Source organism: Salvelinus sp. IW2-2015, linkage group LG1, assembly GCF_002910315.2.
Source record: "Salvelinus sp. IW2-2015 linkage group LG1, ASM291031v2, whole genome shotgun sequence".
Lineage (NCBI taxonomy): Eukaryota > Metazoa > Chordata > Actinopteri > Salmoniformes > Salmonidae > Salvelinus > Salvelinus sp. IW2-2015.
In genome coordinates, this window is record NC_036838.1 from 31,749,379 (window position 1) to 31,768,149 (window position 18,771).

Genomic DNA, 18,771 nt, shown 5'->3' on the forward strand with positions numbered 1-18,771 from the left:
AGGAGGGTTGGGGAGGGTAGAACGGCAGGAAGGGACAGAAGAGAGGAGACAATTTTTTACAAAATTAAAGGTAAGACACAGCCGGTTGAATAAGATCTTAAATGTGATAGAAAAGCATCCAACAGGAAAGTGTTATTCTTGCCATGAAACAGATACAGTGGAGCGTGTATTGCTACAGTGTGAGCAGTTTCAGAGGGAAAGAGACACTGAGATCTAGTTTGAGGGAAAAGGGGATACAGGAAATTAGTTTAAATAGTATATTGAGTAGAATGTTATTAGATATAGTCTCAAATATTTGATATTTTTTAAGAGCAACGGGCTGGCAATATAATTTAGTTTCTCAGTCTCTGGCCCGCACTCCAGTGCAGTAGGTGGCAGTAATGTACCATAACGTTGGATGCCAACTAATGATAAGCCCCACCGAAGAAGAAGTTGTGTGACTGGCTCAGTGGTGTCACCTCACTTGCTTGTGTCGACATCTAACGTTAGCTATGTGTTATTTAATGTAATGACATTTACATGACCATACTTTTTACACGCTATATCCAGGTAAGACGGCGCATTTCTATTTATTCCAGTGGTTGTTTTACTTGTGAACTATGCAGCTATTTAACCGGCTAATTGTTTGCCAGATAGGTCAAAGTTAGCTGGCTAGCTAGTTAACGTTAGCTGTTAATAAAAATACGAAAGTCACGATAACATCTTTGCTTCACTGCTTTATGGTAACGTTACTCATTTGATGTAAACTTTTTGGTCATTTTAAGTAGCTGCCAACCATAGAAATGTCTAGACTTTCTGGCCTCCCTTCCTAATCCAGTTGACCACGCTTACTAGTTAGTTGTTTTTGACTGGGTCTTAATGTCAAAGTGAGCCCATGTGGTCAAACAGTTTACAGGAAATAAATATAGTCTAGTGTTAGTCCAAGTAGTACTCTTAAGGAGCCTAATGTTACCGTTACTCCTTAAAGTGGAACTGAGAGTCTTTTAACTACTTTGCAGATATGAAACACACAATCATAATATCAGTAAAAAAAATCAAATTCCCAGTTTATGCTTCAAAACGAACTTCATAAGAGGTTTTAAAAATAGGTTTTATTTAACGCTATTCCATGACATGCATATTGCGTGCGTTCGTACTCTGATTTCAGAGCACTCTTGTCTGAGTGTCCATATTATACACATTTGCAAACATAGCAACAAAGGCTTGATAAATATATTTCTCCTTTTGTTTAATATGTTAAAATGCTATATACAGCGTCCTATGTACATAAGTGGACATTTATAAAGGGCCATATTTTTCGAATAAAACAATGGCCAGTTTGGATTGCAGTTAAAAAATTGCATCATATTTTTTTGAGTAAACAAATAGGCTATGTCTTGCCTGCAAATTCTTTATGTAGTTAGGTATTTATTTTGCAAACTAAAAACACAGAGCCTAATGTTAGCTAGCTACTGGGAGGATGTCATGTCATTGGAGGAGTTGGTGAGTGACCGACTTTTTCCACTCATATCGTTTTTCAGTGGCTACGACTAGAGATGAAGGTGTCATTTGGTTAGCTATCAAGAAATATAAATCGCTTTGCTAACTAGCTATGCTGAACTTGAACAACTGTTATCCATAGTTAAATTATCTCTTTGTTGTCAATCAGATGTATTTGGCAATGATCAAATTGGCGGGCAGGCAAGTTCCCGCTCAGCTGTCAAAATGTGGGTTTGGATAAGCATGCATTGGAAGGCAAGTTGCAGAAGGACGAGCAGGCTACAATTCCCCAACGTTTCAGTGCAATTCGTGATGGCCAACTAGCTTAAAGTTTGAGAGGGTTCGATTTTAGCTTATCTCGCTCTGGCTAGCTTTAGTTGTTGATATTGTTCTTGATGTGCATAAGCAACTGAGGGAGAGAGAGCCTACCTTTTTTATGGTTGTTTGAGCAATAGGACTCACAAATGTAAGATGACTCACGTGGTATTTACATACAGTGCATTCGGAAAGTTAAGACCTCTTGACTTTTTACACATTTTGTTTTACGWGACAGACTTATTCTAAAATGATTGGACATKATTTGGAAAGGCACATACCTGTCTATATAAGGTCCCACAGTTGACAGTGCATGTCAGAGCATAAACCAAGCCATGAGATCGAAGGAATTGTCTGTAGAGCTCCGAGACAGGATTGTGTCGAGGCTCAGATCTGGGGAAGGGTACTGAAAAATGTCTGCAACATTGAAGGTCCCCAAAAACACAGTGGCCTCTATCATTCTTAAATGGAAGAAGTTTGGCACCACCAAGATTCTTCCTAGAGCTGGATGCCCAGCCAAACTGAGCAATCGGGTGAGAAGGGCCTTGGTCAGGGAGTTGACCAATAACCCGATGGTCACTCTGACAGAGCTCCAGAGTTCCTCTATGGAGATGGGAGAACCTTCCAGAAGGACTCCACTCTCTTCAGCACTCCACCAATTAGAACTTTATGGTAGAGTGGCCAGACGGAAGCCACTCCTCAGTAAAAGGCACATAACAGCGTGCTTGGAGTTTGCCAAAAGGACCTAAAGGACTCTCAGAACATGAGAAACCAGATTCTCTGGTCTGATAAAACCAAGATTGAACACTTTGGCTTGAATGCAAAGCTTCATGTCTGGAGGAAACCTGGCACCATCCCTATGTTGAAGCATGGTGGCAGGATGTTTTTCAGCGGCAGGGACTGGGAGACTAGTCAGGATCGAGGGAAAGATGACAGGAGCAAAGTACAGAGAGACCCTTGACGAAAACCTGCTCCAGAGCACTCAGGACCTCTGACTGGGGGTGAAGGTTCACCTTCTCTGAATGCCCTTGACTGGCCCAGCCAGAGCCCGGACTTGAACCCGATCGAACATCTCTGGAGAGACCTGAAAAAAGCTGTGCAGCGACATTCCCCATCCAACCTGACAGAGCTTGAGAGGATCTGTAGAGAAGAATGGGAGAAACTTCCCAAATACAGGTGTGCCAAGCTTGTAGCGTCATACGCAAGAAGACTCAAGGCTGTAATCGCTGCCAAAGGTGTTTCAACCTGTGCTTTGTGAGATTAGTCTAACACTGTTATCAAACTCTCCTCCCTTCGTGGTCGAATTGATGCAAAGAAACCACGGCTGAACAGTTTGTTTGTGTGTTTAACTCTGCCTGTAATCACGCTGGATGATTCAGAATCCATTGAAGAGCTTGAACGATTCATTGACGAGAGATACTTACGAACTCAAAGAAACATGTCGCTGGTTTTGAAGGATTCAAGCATTGTTAAGGACAACCAACCCAATCAGCAAAACTAAACAAAACCAGGTTGGCCTATGGGTATCAACGATGGAACCAAACCATCCCCTAGTAAGAGTGTGGCGAGTGGGGAGAGGTTTACTGATATGGATGTGGACTTGTTAAAATCCATCAATGAAAGGCTTGTCAAACTTGATATCTTGGATATATTACGAGAGGACATCAATGCATTATGTGCCAGTCTAGTATTCAGCCAATGTCAGATTGATGATCTCAGGAAAGAGAACACGGCGCTGAAAGGTACTGTAGACTCTATTCATAGCGAGGTGGTGCAAAGGGAGAACAAAAAACTTAAAGAAACCTTGCTTGATGTACAGTGTCGATCAATGCGGAACAATCTAATATTTTCAGGGATAACGGAGAATGACAACAGCAGAGGCTGTGAGGACACAGTCCGAGACTTTATGTCAACTAAAGTAAAACTGCCCACTGATGTTGTGCGTAATGTCACTTTCTCCAGAGTCCATAGAATAGGTAAGGCCTCTGGAAATAGGCCATGGGCTATTATTRCATGTTTTGACAAATTTAAGCAAAARGAAATGACGAAGAACATGGGCAGAGAACTCAGAAACACTGATTTTGGAATGAATGATCACTTCCCCACCGAGATCAATGAAAGGAGAAAAAAACGATATCCCATCATGAAAGAAAAGCGTTGCCTGAATCAACGAGTCTCCATGGTGATGGATAAACTTTATATCAACGGGCAATTGTATCGGGACTCTGGAGTAACTCCCTGGCTATTTTAATTTAATGTTCAAATTTGAGTTTGTGTGTTGTAGTGTATCGTGACAACTTCAACTATAACGCATACATGCTCTATTGATCTTCACTTAATAAGGAAAGGGTTGCAAATAGCTCAGGTTAATGTATGTAGCCTTCCTAACAAAATACATTAGGTTTTTAACTTGGTCAACATAAATAATATTCATATTTTGGCTTTGACCGAAACACATTTAGATGCATCTGTAAATGATGGGCAAATTAACATTCCTGGATATAGTCTACTGAGAAGAGATAGGAATGGTGGGGGTGTAGCAYTGTACATTCAGAATCATATACCTTTTAAGAGAAGGGATAGCCTTAATGTATGTCAAGTAGAGGCACTATGGGCTCAGGTACATCCATATTGGTAGGATGTGTGTATAGACCTCCTAGCTCTAAGGTGTCCTATCTGGATAACTTATGTACTGGGTTTGACCAGGCCACAGATAGCAACAGAGATGTATTTATCTTGGGTGATTTTAATATAAATTGGAAGGATCATAATAATTCGAATAGAACAAAATTGATTAGATATGCCAAGAACTGTGGTTTGAAACAAATGGTTAATGATACTACTAGATCATCAATTAAGTTGGGTCATCGTTCAGACACATGTATTGATCTGATTTTCTGTAATATACCATTGCAATGCTTAAAAGCCAGATCAATGCCAGTGGGYTGGACAGACCATAATATTGTGACCATAACCATGAACACCAAGGTTCCAAAGAAACCCCCTAGGATTGTGGTTAAGAGAAATGTTAAAACATTTAATCATGAGCTATTTCTAAATGATTTGGCTGCTGTACCCTGGGAGCTGATTTATCTAGAGGATGATTTAAATCACGCTACAGAATGTTTTATTGATTTGCTCACTGAGGTAATGGACCATCATGCCCCTATAAGAAAGAGTACAGTTGGTGCTCGTCCATCTCCATGGATTGATGATGAACTGGGTGAGGCTTTTTCTCAAAGAAATATGGCAAAAGTCTTAGCAGCCAAGTCAAAATTAGAAATTGATGAACAGAATTATAGAACATTATGTAATTATGCAGTTAAATTGAATCGAAAGAAAAAAAAAGTTATTTTACAACAATGCTTTTATTGATTGTAAAAATGATTCTAAATGTAAAAATGATTCTAAAAAGGTATGGAACACAGTTAAGGGCTTACTTGGTACATCTATGTCATCATGCCCATCTAGTGTGGAGGTTGACGGGAGAATAATAATAATAATCAAAACCAGTTGATATTGCCAATCATTTTGCAGAAAATTAATTTACTGAGCAACAATGTAAACATACATTCTTCCAAACAAGCTATTGTCCAATGGATTGATAATCATATTATGAGCAACAAGATCTGCTCTTTTAGTCTGCAAACGGTGTCAGTGGAGGAGGTGTTAAACCTATTGAAGTCATTACCTGATGGTAAATCTACAGGTTATGGTCTTATGGACAATTTTTTGCTTCGCTGTGCGGCTCCCCCAGATTGCAGTTCAACTGAGATACATATTTAATTGGTCACTGGAAAGGGGGATGTTTGCAAATGTATGGAAGCATGCGAAACTGTGTCCTATTCTGAAAGACTGCAAAGAATCCATTACTCCTGCCAATAGTCGACCAATTAGTCTACTCCCTACACTCAGTAAGATATTGGAGGGTATTGTGAGTAGACAAATATGGGAGTACATGGAAAATAATTTTCTGATTACAGCCAATCAGCATGCTTATCGCAAAAACCATTCCATTACCACTGCATTGGTTGACATGACTGACCAGTGGCTCAATGCTATGGATAATGGCAAGTTTGTGGGTGTACTATTTTTAGATTTCAGTGCAGCATTTGATTTAGTGGATCATTAAATAATTTTGACAAAATGAATGCATTATGGTTTTAAAAGGAGGTAGCATTGAATTGGGTACAGTTATATCTAACTGAGAGGAAACAGTCCACCTATATCAATGGTTCATTTTCTTCCCCTCATGTGTTAAACTGTGGAATACCGCAGGGCAGCTGCCTTGGGCCACTTCTCTATTTAATATATACYAACGACCTTTCCTATGCCTTAGCTGAAACTCAAGCTACTATATTTGCAGATGATACTACAATTTATGCAGCAAGACAATCGGTTCAACAGGTACAGCAAGCTTTACAAGGAGATTTGGAGATAGTAGGGAGTGGGTTTGCCAAAACAAAAACTTGTTTTAAACACCAAGAAAACCAAAGTCATGGTGGTCTGTTCCACTAGGAAAAAGCCAAAACAGCATGGGATACAATTAAGTATGGGAGGAGTACAAATTGAAGAAGTGGCAGAAACCAAACTATTGGTAGTGCAGCTAGACAACTGCTTATCATGGTCGTCTCAAATAACCAATCTATGTAAAAATAATTTTTATTAAAACAGCATGCATAATCAGAAGGATAGCTAAATAATTACCAGGAAATATTATTCAGCAAATAAACACAAGCATTAATTGAGAGTCAGGTGAACTACTGTTCTGTGGTCTGGGAAATGCATCATCAAGTTAAGTTAGGAGGCTGCAGAATGCACAGAACAAAGCAGCAAGGATTTGTTAAGGTGGAAGTATGGTTCTTCTGTTGCAGTCATGCGCAATGTTCTTGGTTGGTCATCAATCGATAAGAAATTGAAAGGAACATGCTTTTTATTTCATAATATACAGTGGGTCAAAAAGTATTTAGTCAGCCACCAATTGTGCAAGTCTCCCACTTAAAAAGATGGAGGCCTGTAATTTTCATCATAGGTACACTTCAACTATGACAGACAAAATGAGAAAAAAAATCCAGAAAATCACGTTGTAGAGATTTTTTATGAATTTATTTGCAAATTATGGTGGAAAATAAGTATTTGGTCACCTACAAACAAGCAAGATTTCTGGCTCTCACAGACCTGGAACTTTCTTTAAGAGGCTCCTCTGTCCTCCACTTGTTACCTGTATTAATGGCACCTGTTTGAACTTGTATCAGTATAAAAGACACCTGTCCACAACCTCAAACAGTCACACTCCAAACTCCACTATGGCCAAGACCAAAGAAGCTGTCAAGGACACCAGAAACAAAATTGTAGACCTGCACCAGGCTGGGAAGACTGAATCTGCAATAGGTAAGCAGCTTGGTTTGAGAATCAACTGTGGGAGCAATTATTAGGAAATGGAAGACATACAAGACCACTGATAATCTCCCTCGATCTGGGGCTCCACGCAAGATCTCACCCCGTGGGGTCAAAATGATTACAAGAAAGGTGAGCAAAAATCCCAGAACCACACGGGGACCTAGTGAATGACCTGCAGAGAGCTGGGACCAAAGTAACAAAGCCTACCATCAGTAACACGCTACGCCGCCAGGGACTCAAATCCTGCAGTGCCAGACGTTGCCCCCTGCTTAAGCCAGTACATGCCAGGCCCTCTGAAGTTTGCTAGAGAGCATTGGATGATCCAGAATAAGATTGGGAGAATGTCATATGGTCAGATGAAACCAAATATAACTTTTTGGTAAAAACTCAACGTCGTGTTTGGAGACAAAGAATGCTGAGTTGCATCAAAGAACACCATACCTACTGTGAAGCATGGGGGTGGAAACATCATACTTTGGGCTGTTTTTCTGCAAAGGGACCAGGACGACTGATCCGTGTAAAGGACAGAATGAATGGGCCAGTATCGTGAGATTTTGAGTGAAAACCTCCTTCATCAGCAAGGGCAATGAAGATGAAACGTGGCTGGGTCTTTCAGCATGACAATGATCCCAAACACACCGCCCGGGCAACGAAGGAGTGCTTCGTAAGAAGCATTTCAAGGTCCTGGAGTGCCTAGCCAGTCTCCAGATCTCAACCCCATAGAAAATCTTTGGATGGAGTTGAAAGTCGTGTTGCCAGCAACAGCCCCAAAACATCACTGCTCTAGAGGAGATCTGCATGGAGGAATGGGCCAAAATACCAGCAACAGTGTGTGTGAACCTTGTGAAGACTTACAGAAATGACCTCTGTCATTGCCAACAAAGGGTATATAACAAAGTATTGAGAAACTTTTGTTATTGACCAAATACTTATTTTCCACCATAATTTGCAAATAAATTCATTAAAAATCCTACAATGTGATTTTCTGGAGAAAAAAATTCTGGCCTCATCTTTTTAAGTGGGAGAACTTGCACAATTGGTGTCTGACTAAATACTTTTTTGCCCCACTGTATGTGGAAATGTGTTCGTATTATAAATTGTATTTTAATGTTTAAGGACTCTTGGAAGATTAGTCCAAATGGGGACTAAAAGAGATCAAATCAAATCTACCAAGTACTGAGTAAAGGGTCTGAATACTTATGTAAATGTAATATTTCTGTGTTTTTTTAAATAAATGTGCAAAGATTTCTCAACATGTTTTTGCTTTGTCATTATGGGGTAGTGTGTGTAGATTGAGGTGAAAAAACAATAAAATCCATGTTAGAATAAGGCTGCAACATAACAAAATGTGTAAAAAGTCAAGGGGTCTGAATACTTTCCGAATGCACTGTATTTGCAGAAATTCTTTCAGGTGTATTTTGTGGCTTTTGGCGAATGCATTCCAATGATCAAAAGTCGCGCTATTGCTACTGCCTTTGAACGTCCAATTCAAAGGGAATGATGGCAGGCCCGTGTGACAAATGGCTTATTTGCCTATAAGCCTATTGTAGCTTTGATTGGCTATGGCGCATCGGTCTGTGTAGACTCCTGTCCTTGAAAATGCGTTTTTATTAGGTTTTATTTACTAATTCTGAATTTATGAAAACATGAAAATGACCATATCTAAGTGCTCGCATGTCAGAAAATGTATAAAAAATATATATAAAAAAAAAAAAAGGTGTCCCTACCCCCTTCCTGGGGGTGTATATGAACAGATTTGAATAAGTTTTAATCTTGCTAAATCGTTGTCAGTTCCAGTTTAAGGTCCAAAGACCTTAAGTCATTTTCAGAAGTAGACTGGCTCTGGCAGCCAATACTGCATCTAAACGTGAATCGATTCTTCATTGCAATACAGTTCTTGAAATATAAAGCCTTTTACTTTCATATCACAATTTCACAAATGCAAAACACACTTACTGTACACTGTTTTAACCGGCTTTATCACAGCTGCAGCCAACAGTATTTTTCTTCCGTTACACACAGGTGCTCGGCACATGCTAGATCGAGTGGTCCACCTGCATTAATTATCTGTCTTCAGTCTGTTTTCTGTAAACACATGCTGTAACATGGATATATGCCCATGTGGGAATACTAACTCTAACCCTATAACGGTGTGTCTCAACTTAATGTATTTTTTTTAAATATCACTCAGTGAAATGAAAGACAAGGGCCTTATGCTTCCAAAAACGTAATGTAAGCGATGCGTGTTAATGTTCAGACAGTTCAGACAGTTACAAAACTCCACCGTACAAAATACTCCTTTGTCCAATGACTTATCTGTACTGTAATGGAACTGAGAGTCATGATCAAGGGCTAGTCTAGTGTATGCAGTGTAGCTGCAATGTAGGTTGCAGGTTCAAACATATACCTTACATAACTTCACTGTTTGAAATACTGCTAGTTCATAATTGTAATCTTCTCAATGGAGCAGTGTGGATATAGGTACAGTGGCATATCCCATCCTTGCATTGAGGTACGTTTTCCGACCCATAACTCGCACCAGCACCAGTGTCTTAATGTAACCATGATTGCGTTCTGACCTCAGTGTAAACTATCATAACGGTATGGTCGATATCTTTTGGCAAGGCCTATAGCCTAGTATAACATTTTAAACAACTTTATAAGATGTTCTAAAGTTGCTAAGGTGTTCTTTCAGCCCTCAGAGGCATTTCTAGGTCAAACTGTTCCTTGTCTCGTGAGGAATGTAGCCTAAAGATTTGTGCTTCAGTCCTAATTTTGGCTGTTGTACTTTAAGAGATTGTGTGTGTACAAGGTCCTTGTTCCGTTAGGGAGGTGACAGATATGGAGGAGCTGTTTTTTACAGATTAGGTCTGGTAGAGAGAGAGAGAGGAGGGGGGCGAGAGAGGCCTGAGGTTAGGGGGAGAGCAGAACTGCTCCCACTCTGTTCTCTCTCTTCTGCCCTCATTCTTCTCAGTCTCATGTGTCTGTTCTTGGGAAGAATGAATGACCGGGACTGGTAATTTGACAATTTTGACTGAGTAGTCCTATACACAGGTGCCAAATAATTTTATTTACATTGATAGGGGTGTAAGTCCAAGGTTGACAATGGATAGGGAGTCGTTCCATGTCATTTCAGCATGCCATGACACCCATCATCTCAGATTGTTCTGAAGTTGTTTCTGTAGTTAGTAACATGTGAAATTGGCATTCCTGAAACATTATTTTGTTGAAATTTAATTTGAGAAATTAAGATAAATTAAGAATTGCACACATTGGCCATTTTTAATTTATAGGATTCAGATAATATTAAATAATTATAGTACCTAACATCTGATTTGGGACCAAACTTATTCCTACCCATTAGGGCTGACCACATTTAGTCGATTGTTTGGACGATAGGCTGTTGGTCAAGCAAGATTTTTTTTTTAGTCGAGCAGTGGCAAATATATAAAAATAATTTATGGCACACAAGTCACCTGTCTGAGTAGACTAATCCATTGTGGAGACCGCGGGGATGGCACACCAGTATCACCAGTAGTAACCTACATTTACCGTTAAATTAACATCATTTATAATCTAGAATGTTTGTTTGGTTACGGTAATTTCTGTTGATGCATACACTGAACGAAATATAAATGCAACATGTATAGTGTTGGTCCCATGTTTCATGAGCTGAGAGAAAAGATTAAGCTTATTTCTCTCAAATTTTCTGCACAAATTTGTTTAAATCCCTGTTAGGGAGCAGTTCTACTTTGCCAAGATATGCCACACCTGTCAGGTGGATGGATTATCAAGAAGCTAATTAAAAAGCATAATCATTACACATTTGCACCTTGTGCTGGGGACAATAAAAGGCCACTCTAAAACGTGCAGTTTGTCACGCATCACAATGCCACAGATGTCTCAAGTTTTGAGGGAGCGTACAATTGGTATGCTGACTGCAGGAATGTCCACAGGGAGCTGTTGCCAGATAATTGAATGTTAATTTCTCTACCATAAGCTGCCTCCAATGTTGTTTTTAGGGAATTTGGCACTATGTCCAACCAGCCTCACAACCACAGACCACGTGTCTGGTGTGTTGTGTGCGCACAAGCGGTTTACTGATGTCAACGTTATGGTATGGGCAGGCATAAGCTAAGGACAACGAACACAAATGTATTTTATCGATGGCTATATGAACGCACAAAAATACCGTGACGAGATCCTGAAGGCCATTTTTTGGGGTCAATTTATTTGTTGTCTTTTGTTTTGAGCGCTCCTGTCAATTTTGATTGACACTCACCTGATTATGCATAGGAGGCCTAGGCTGCCCGGCCTGCATGCAAATTTAGGCCTCAAAATTTGCCCAGTTGGGGATCTGATACTATTTCTGATTGTCTTAACTCAGCATCACTTTGGAGCTTCTCAAAGTAAGTTTTTCCTCGCCTCAAACAGCAAGTAAATCATATCTATTTTTACATCCGTTGAGAATGACAATAGTTCCTCAACTGTTTCCAGGTCTTTCCCTTGCAATACCCACTCAACATGAAAGGGGAAACAAATGTGATGCTCGGATCCGGTGGAAACGTCATAAAATAGGCCTACCTGATTACTCATTCTCCTTGCGCAAATAGCCTACAGCTGTGTCTGTCTGTCTGGATCTCAATGACATGGGGAAACAATTTTGCAAGTTTGCTAGCACTAACTTAGGGCCTGACCAAGTTAATAGTTGAAACATATTACAGCCTTATTCTAAAATGGATTAAATTGTTTTTTATCTCTGTATCTACAATACCCCATAATGACAAAGCAAAAAGTTGTATACATTTTTTTTGGGGGGCAAATAAATAATAACATTGATCACATTTGCATAAGTATTCGGCCCTATATTCAGTACTTTGTTGAAGCACCTTTGACAGCGATTACAGCCTTGAGTCTTCTTGGGTATGACACTACAAGCTTGGCACACCTGTATTTGGGGAGTTTCTCCCGTTCTTCTCTGCAGATCCTCTCAAGTTCTGTCAGGTTGGATGGGGAGCATCGCTGCACAGCTATTTTCAAATCTCTCCAGAGATGTTCGATTGGGTTCTTGTCCGGGCTCTGGGCTGGGCCACTCAAGGACATTCAGAGACTTGTCCCGAAGCCACTCCTGGATTGTCTTTGCTGGATGTCCTGTTGGAAGGTGAACCTTTGCCCCAATCTGAGGTGCTGAGCGCTCTGGAGCAGGTTTTCATCAAGGATCTCTCTGTACTTTGCTTCATTCATCTTTCCCTCAATCCTGACTAGTCTCCCAGTCCATGTCGCTGAAAAATATCCCCACAGCATGATGCTGCCACCACCATGCTTCACCGTAGGGATGGTGCCAGGTTTCCTTCAGACGTGACGCTTGGCTTTCAGGCAAAACAAAGCATCATTGACAATTATTATCCAAGCCCAACCTTAATTTACTCGTTGTGACACACTGAGGTTCCAAACTCAGTTGTAGACTAGACTGACTTTGATCAAAATTATCCTATTTACACTTTGTAGTCAATTTTGACACCAGAATAAATGTTTGACTCGTCAATCCCACATAGACCGTTTTCAAAGGGATTAGTTTCTTTTTAGGGGCAGTCACTCTTTACACCTGGATTCATGAGAATCACCCTGCTCTCTTAGGGGGCTATCCCTATGCAATTCTCATATGAAGACTTTTCATATAAGCCCAAAACATTGATTAAGAAATGGGCGAGGGACTACAATGTTGTGACTACAATGTTCATAATAACCTTAATAAAATAAATACTTGCATGGAAGTCTTATGTTTTTAACAGCTCTATGTATTGTGATTAGTGACATTTACCATTAAACCCAACGCAACCCAAAACCATTACAATTGCAAATCAATACACAGTGTGTTTGGGACTTTTACCATTGAAGATCATTACAGACCATAACATTGAAACCATTAGAACTGCTGTAGCCTAATGGTTTGCTTGTTCAACAGGAAGGGTCTAACAATAACTAATCCAGACCTTTCTTGAAGAGAGAACCACACACAAAGGGGCGGTTTCCTGGACACAGATTAAGCATAAAATACCAACAAACTGATTTGCTTTCATGGAGGACTGGCTTGAATTGTGAGGATGACCACACACTTTTTTTCCATCATGAAGCAAATCTATTGGTTTTCTACACAAAGTTGCAAAGAATATGTTGTGATCTATTTAATTAACACGAGACCTGCAAAATATATAAAAGACTGTGGCGGTATTGCAGGAACAGCTGCATCTAGTGAACAAAACCTGGGGTTTCCGCACTACTTCATGGTAAACAATATAAGCGACTTCAATTATTCTCTTTGAACAGGGAACACATTACATAGGATGGAGAAGCAATACTACAAGCCGCAGCTTCATACTACTGGTCAAACATWGTGTATTCAGACCCCATCCCTTTTCCACTTTTTGTTACATTACAGCCTTATTTTTTTTCTCATCAATCCAAACACAATACCCCATGATAAAGTGAAAAATAAAAAACAGACACCTTTTTTACATATGTATTCAGACCCTTTGCTATGAGACTAGAAATTCAGCTCTGATGCATCCTGTTTCCATTGATCATCCTTGATGTTTCTACAACTTGGAGTTCACCTGTGGTAAATTCAATTGACTGGACATGATTTGGAAAGACACACACCTTCCAGAAGGACAACCATCTCTGCAGCATTCCACCAATCAGGCCTTTATGGTTTGACGTGGCCAGATGGAAGCCACTCCTCAGTAAAAGGTACACTACAGCCCGCTTGGAGTTTGCCAATAGGCACCTGAAGGACTCTCAGACCATGAGAAACAAGATTCTCTGTTCTGATGAAACCAATATTGAACTCTTTGGCCTGAATTCCAAGCGTCACGTCTGGAGGTAACGTATCACCATCCCTACGGTGAAGCATGTTGTGGCAGCATTATGATGAGGGGATGTTTTTCAGCGGCAGGGACTGGGAGACTAGTCAGGATCGAGGGAAAGCTGAACGGCGCAAAGTACAGAGAGATCTTTGATGAAAACCAGCTCCAGTGTGCTCAGGACCTCAGACTGGTGCGATGGTTCAGCTTCCAACAGGACAATGACCCTAAGTACTGTAAGAGAAATTATGTATTTTGCTGATTTGTTTGATATTAATAGTTAGCAATTAATACTTGACGAATTGGAAGACATTTCTGTCCTGCTAATGCTGTGTTTTTAGGGTCTCCACTCTAGTTCCCTGCAGCTAATCTGGGAATATGTGTCTCTAGAGATGACTTTAGCTTATAAATTAAAGACTGCATTACATAGACAAGAATGTGTTTACTAGAGATAATGAGGGATTGTTCTACTCCTAAGCTGTCTCAAAATCATCCTTGCAACTGGGAAATTAAGCCAGGGTGGGGTTAAGACAACAACCCTGTGCAGATAAGACCGGAATAACCCAGAGTGGTTTATGATGCCCCAATCTGCATTGGAGGAGTGGAACCAACCATGACTAAGCATTCTTGGTGTCAGCTACATAAAGAACTCTGCATTTGTGTAAAGGTTAGGTTACTTGGTCCAACACTCAAGGGTGTTGGGTGGACCACCTCATTATTGCAATAATTCATCGATATTAAATATTCTTGATTACAATATCCACCACAGTACACAGCCAAGAACACGCAGGAGTGGCTTTGGGACAAGAATCTGTCCTTGAGTGGCCCAGCCACTGGCTGGACTTGAACCCGATCGAACATCTCTGGAGAGACCTGAAAATAGCTGTGCAGCCATGCTACCCATCCAACCTGACAGAGCTTGAGAGGATCTGCAGAGAAGAATGGGAGAAACTCCCAAATACAGGTGTGCCAAGCTTGTGGCATCATATCCAAGAAGACTCGAGGCTGTAATCGCTGCCAAAGGTGCTTCAAAGTACTGAGTAAAGAGTCGAATACTTACAGTTGAAGTCAGAAGTTTACATACACTTAGGTTGAAGTCATTAAACTCATTTTTCAACCACTCCACAAATTTCTTGTTAACAAACTATAGTTGGTAACTTTGCATGACCAAGTAATTTCCAACAATTATTTACAGACAGATTATTTTGCTTATAATTCACTATCACAATTCCAGTGGGTCAGAAGTTTACATACACTAAATTGACTGTGCCTTTAAACAGCTTGGAAAAGTCCAGAAAATGATGTCATGGCTTTAGAAGCTTCTGATAGGCTAATTGACATCATTTGAGTCAATTGGAGGTGTACCTATGGGATGTATTTCAAGGCAATAAATAATGAAACATGCTCAATTTGGTTTAAATAATGCAAAAACACAGTGTGTTAGAAGAAAGTAAAAGTGTAATATGTGCCATGAAAAAAGCTAATGTTTAAGTTCCTTGCTCAGAACATGAGAACATTTGAAAGCTGGTGGGAAAATATTCCCAGTTCTTCAATATCCCAGTTAAGAAGTTTTAGGTTGTATATATTATATGGAATTATGACGCGTCGACTATTTCGCTCTATACCATTTGTATTTCATATACCTTTGACTATTGGATGTTCTAATAGACACTTTAGTATTGCCAGCCTAATCTAGGAGTTGATAGGCTTGAAGTCATAAACAGCACTGTGATTCAAGAGTTGCCTGGAGCAGCTGGCAAACGCAGTAAAGTTTGAATGAATGCTTACTAGCCTGCAGCTGCCTACCACCGCTCAGTCAGACTGCTCTATCAATATCAAATCATAGACTTAATTTATATATAATAAACACAGAAATACGAGCCTTTGGTCATTAATATGTGCAAATCCGGAAACTATTATTTAAAAAACAAAACGTTTATTCTTTCAGTAAAATACGGAACCGTTCCGTATTTATCGAACGGGTGGCATCCCTAAGTCTAAATATTGCTGTTACATTGCACATCCTTCAATGTTATGTCATAATTATGCAAAATTCTGGCAAATTAGTTCGCAACGAGCTAGGCGCCCCAAACTGTTGCGGATAACCCGACTCTGCGTGCAATGAACGCAAGAGAAGTGACACAATTTCCCTAGTTAATATTGGCTGCTAACATGAATTTCTTTTAACTAAATATACAGGTTTAAAAAAATATACTTGTGTGTATTGATTTTAAGAAAGGCATTGATTTTATGGTTAGGTACATTCGTGCACACGTTTTTTCGCGAATGCGCTTTTGTTAAATCATCACCCGTTTGGCGAAGTAGGCTGTGATTCGATGATAAATTAACATGAACCGCATTGATTATATGCAACACAAGACAAGCTAGATAAACTAGTAATATCATCAACCATGTGTAGTTAACTAGTGATTATGTGAAGATTGTTTTTTATAAGATAAGTTTAATGCTAGCTAGCAACTTACCTTGGCTCCTTGCTGCACTCGCGTAACAGGTGGTCCGCCTTCCACGCAGTTTCCTCGTGGAATGCAACGGCCATAATCGGCGTCTAAAAATGCCGATTACGATTGTTATGAAAACATGAAATCGGCCCTCATTAATCGGTAATGCGGATTAATCGGTTGACCTCCTAGTATAAACCCCATGTCATTTACTTAAAGCCACACCACTTAAAGGAGGATACCCGCATTTTGACCTGTGTACTAGTTTTAGCACTTACTTATACTGTTGTTTGATCCCAGACAGTTTGGTCCATATCCCACATTAGATACTTTATAGAGATTTGCCCATAGAATCCATTAAATTTAAAAATACCTCTAAAAGGCATTAGAACCTCAGATATCCACGTCTTAATACACCAATATTACCTGGAAAGACCTTGGAGAACTTTTTTTCCCCCACTGTTTTATGCTAAAGTCCACTCTAAAAAATAAATGCACATTATTACAGTACTTATGCTAAAATAAGGGGTGTTTTAGTCAATTGCATTAAGATCGGTGATTTAATATTATGCAAGTCATTTGGGATTAACAAGTGATGCTGTATTGGTACTAATCTCTAGTGGTGCTCAGTACAGTTTTTCAATGGAGAACTATTCAACACTCGTTACCGAAACATTCATTCTCATCATCGAAACGTGTTTATTCATTACTGTAATGCACCAATATTTAGGAAATATTAGGAAAAAATAAAACATAATTGGGGATTTATTGTATATTGTGACTTTTGTTCCATATCCAAATATTTTTAAATAACATAATTACTTGTGTGTATATGGAAAAAAACAAGATTCAGAAAAGGTTGTTGCGGTATTGAGAAATTACTAAATGCATTTTAATGTACTTTTGAATAGATTTGTTTTCAGTTATGTTTAACTCAGCCCGTTTCATTAGATGAGCAATGTTAACAAAATGTTAAATTTAAATTGATGACTTCAAACTGTACTGAGAATTTCTCCATGGGTTGTTGTGGAAATTGTGATTAAAATACATCATATCTGATAAACGTAACAATAATTATGAAATAGATAAATAAAGATCATATCTTAGTGATCAAAGACGAATAATGGTGGAAAATGTTTTAGTAGGGTTGGCGAAGTAGGCTGTGATTCGATGATAAAATAACATGAACCGCATTGGATTATATGCAACACAGGACAAGCTAGTTAACCTAAATTTAAATTGATGACTTCCAAACTGTTACTGAGAATTCTTCCATGGGTTGTTGTGGAAATTGTGATAAAATACATCATATCTGATAAACGTAACAATAATTATGAAATGGTGGAAAATTGTTTTAAGTAGGGTTGCAAAGGGTCGGAAACTGTCCGGTAAATTTCCGGACATTTCCCATGGGAGTTAAGCCCTGGAATTTGGGGAATTTTGCTTTAAATTCATCAAAAAGTTAGCTTATAACAGTGATCTGTTTTTGTGGGAGACCTAAGGAAATTCTAGGTCTTGTGGCATATTTTGGTAAACTATCCCAATTCAATGGAATTTCAACCCTCTGCATGCACAGTGCACTCTTCCATCACATGTACAGCTGATTCTCAAGATCTTGCACACTAATGTGATGGTATTAGGCCACCACTACTACATTATCTGAGCACGTACTATATGCTTTCTGGTAAGTTTTGATTACAATACTGGGTGGGGTGAATATATGTTGTGCCATATATAATTTTTTTGTTAACTAGTAAATAGTAGCCAAAATGTGTTTTTAAATCATTTCTAACTTGTTAACAATTTCTGCTAGTTAGTTTTTCTACCATGTGGGTTAGCTTGCTTTGAGCTGCTAAATGAGTGTTAATTCTCCTGTTTCCATACATGTTTCATTTAAAAAGATTTTATCTCACAAAGGAGTTGTTTAATCTAACTGCTTAACTATTTATCTGTACATGGAAATATATTTAAAAACAATCTTTACAGGAAGATGCCACGGGCACTATCTGATGTGTGGAGACATTTCACTGCAGCGAATGTAGAAGGAAAAGCTGTGTACATTTTCAAATACTGTGCCAAATCATATGTGAAGAATGCAATAAAGATGCAGAATCTGACCAAGTACATAAAGTTTCCTCAGCRCTCACAACAAGCAACCTCTGACAAAAGTCCCTCTACTTCTATTCAAGGTGAAAATGATGAATCGGACACCTTATCGATAGCAACAGCTCATGGTGCTCCTGGAATCAGAAGTT

At 39.3% G+C, this 18,771-nt stretch overlaps 1 protein-coding gene across 2 annotated transcripts in view; it reads left to right on the top strand.

Annotated features, from left to right (window-relative positions):
* The first annotated feature begins 428 nt into the window (after positions 1 to 428).
* LOC111965366 (natural resistance-associated macrophage protein 2) overlaps positions 429 to 18,771 on the top strand; it is a 44,809-nt gene continuing 26,466 nt past the window's right edge. Inside the window, exon 1 of one of the 2 annotated variants that reach the window (XM_023989531.2) lies at positions 429 to 549. Coding sequence is in view for 1 of the 2 variants with exons in the window: in XM_023989522.2 (XP_023845290.1) it covers positions 520 to 549 (30 nt within the window). In the remaining variant the exon portion in view is untranslated. The remainder of the gene's footprint in view (positions 550 to 18,771) is intronic. The other variant, XM_023989522.2, reaches the window with a different exon arrangement.